Source organism: Cyprinodon variegatus, unplaced genomic scaffold (assembly GCF_000732505.1).
Source record: "Cyprinodon variegatus isolate N-32 unplaced genomic scaffold, C_variegatus-1.0 Scaffold148, whole genome shotgun sequence".
NCBI classification, from domain to species: Eukaryota; Metazoa; Chordata; class Actinopteri; order Cyprinodontiformes; family Cyprinodontidae; genus Cyprinodon; species Cyprinodon variegatus.
Genome location: NW_015150601.1, coordinates 217,761 through 219,721, shown reverse-complemented (window position 1 = coordinate 219,721; position 1,961 = coordinate 217,761). Strand labels below are relative to the sequence as shown.

At 35.5% G+C, this 1,961-nt stretch overlaps 1 protein-coding gene across 1 annotated transcript in view; it reads right to left on the bottom strand.

Moving 5' to 3' along the window:
• Positions 1-1,961, bottom strand: part of LOC107086334 (LON peptidase N-terminal domain and RING finger protein 1-like) — a 31,839-nt gene that overhangs the window by 12,369 nt on the left and 17,509 nt on the right. The window contains exon 8 of the mRNA XM_015377200.1: positions 1,228-1,342. Coding sequence (XP_015232686.1) covers positions 1,228-1,342 — 115 coding nt within the window. The remainder of the gene's footprint in view (positions 1-1,227; positions 1,343-1,961) is intronic.

Genomic DNA, 1,961 nt, shown 5'->3' with positions numbered 1-1,961 from the left:
CAATACTTTTGCGAGATCGCGCAATACTTTTGCGAGATCTCACAAAACTATTGCAGGATCTCGCAAAAGTATTGCGGGATCTCGCAAAAGTTTATTTTTTCCCTCCATGTCCCTTTAGGGGCTCCGTACAAATGCAAACCTTTCCAAAGTGGGAAAAAGTGATAATTCGTCATTCATTGGAGCCGATGATGCTTCAAACACTGATAAACAACATCCAGAGTGTGTAGCGCTTATAACATTTTTACAAATGTAGCAAGAAAGGCTGCTTTTATCTTTAAACAAAATACACCCTGATTTTCACATCAAGGATAAAAAAAAAACGAGCTTATTTTTGCATAGGACCAATGACATCAGAACAATAGTGTCCCTACCAAAGTTCAAATCAAACCTACGCCCTTGTTGGACACTGATATTTCATCAAAAAGTTGTCATTATGGTTTATTAATTTACAGATGGTTGTGATAGCTTTACTTAGCCATGCTGGCTCATAAATGGACTTTTTACCTACTGTAATATATTTGTTGTTCAAAATGTCATTATGCATGAGTTTGGTGAAAAGTTAAGAGTATGGCAGAGTTTCCATGCAGAAGGTTGTGACTCAGGTTGTGTTTACGCATGACGTAAGTGAACACATCATAGTCTACAGGCTATTTATTACCGCCATCTACTGGGCTGGGGTGTCATTTCCCATAGTAGTAATCATACATAATATTTAATATTTTAAGTATTTTGTAAGGTTAAATATTGAGCATTAGAAAAGTCCTGATCAAGTTATATTTTTTAAAGATAGAACAATTGACAAATTTGTTTTAAAAAAGGTGAAATATTTAAAAATTGCATTGTTTCCATTTAGAAAATTAATTTTCGTAATCACAGTTTCCAAAATTTGATTAGTATTGGAACACAGCTATTAACAAAACATTTTGCTTATGATGCTTCTTCAGACATCCACATTTTGTCAATTTTGTCAATTCCAATGAAAAATTATCTTTTCTGTGGAACAAACTATGGAAAAAATAAGTGCATTATTGCCACCTAGAGGACAGGAGTCTTGTAGTGCAGCGCTAACAATAACTGAAAATCATTAAAACTGAGCAAAAGGCTCTGATTGTTTTATACACACCGGCAGGGTTTCCGCATGCAGCAAAGATCTTTATGAGACGATCATAAAGCATATTATTTATATTTCATAGTAGAGAATATCTAGGATGTCTGTCTGGGGTTTACCTCTTGCAGCGGCTGCTTGCAGAGTGGACAGCGCACGTTGTGGTCCAGACTCCTCTCAATGCAGTTCTTGCAGAAAGTGTGGCCGCATGGAGTCGTTACCGGCTCAAAAAACAACCTGCAAACAACAGAGTGGCAGATAAAAGGTTGATTTAAATACAGCGCAGCTCAGTGAATACGCTGCTAATAAGTGTGCTGCACATTAGTTTACAGTCTGACAGTTAGCCAAACATTAACCGTGATGTAGGAGCATCCACCGCTTTCACCTATGGGCGCTCACATCTTGGGTGGGTCGACGGCTCCACTCAGTATAATGTGTTGAGCAGTTTTCATTTACTTTAACTCGCTGAATATTGAACTAAATTTCACGGATTTGTGTTTATTTTTTTGTTGCTGAAAACAAATATTTCATTGTATTTAAATATTCTTAGTGGGGTTAAGACAAATAGAATATTCTGATTGGATGTGTGCATGTTGCAAAGCACAGCCACTCCTACATCCTTATATATTTTATTACTATATACACAAACATTTTTATATAGGTATACACAAATATATATATATATATGCACCTCTCCCTCTTTTTCTCTCCACAGCTGTATTGATTATTTATTTTGCAGATGCACAGTATTTACATTTCTTTCATTTTTGTATTTTTTTTTACCCTGTCACTTATTCTAAACCACAATTTACCCATTCAGGGACAATAAAGGGATTTTCCATTATATATATATATA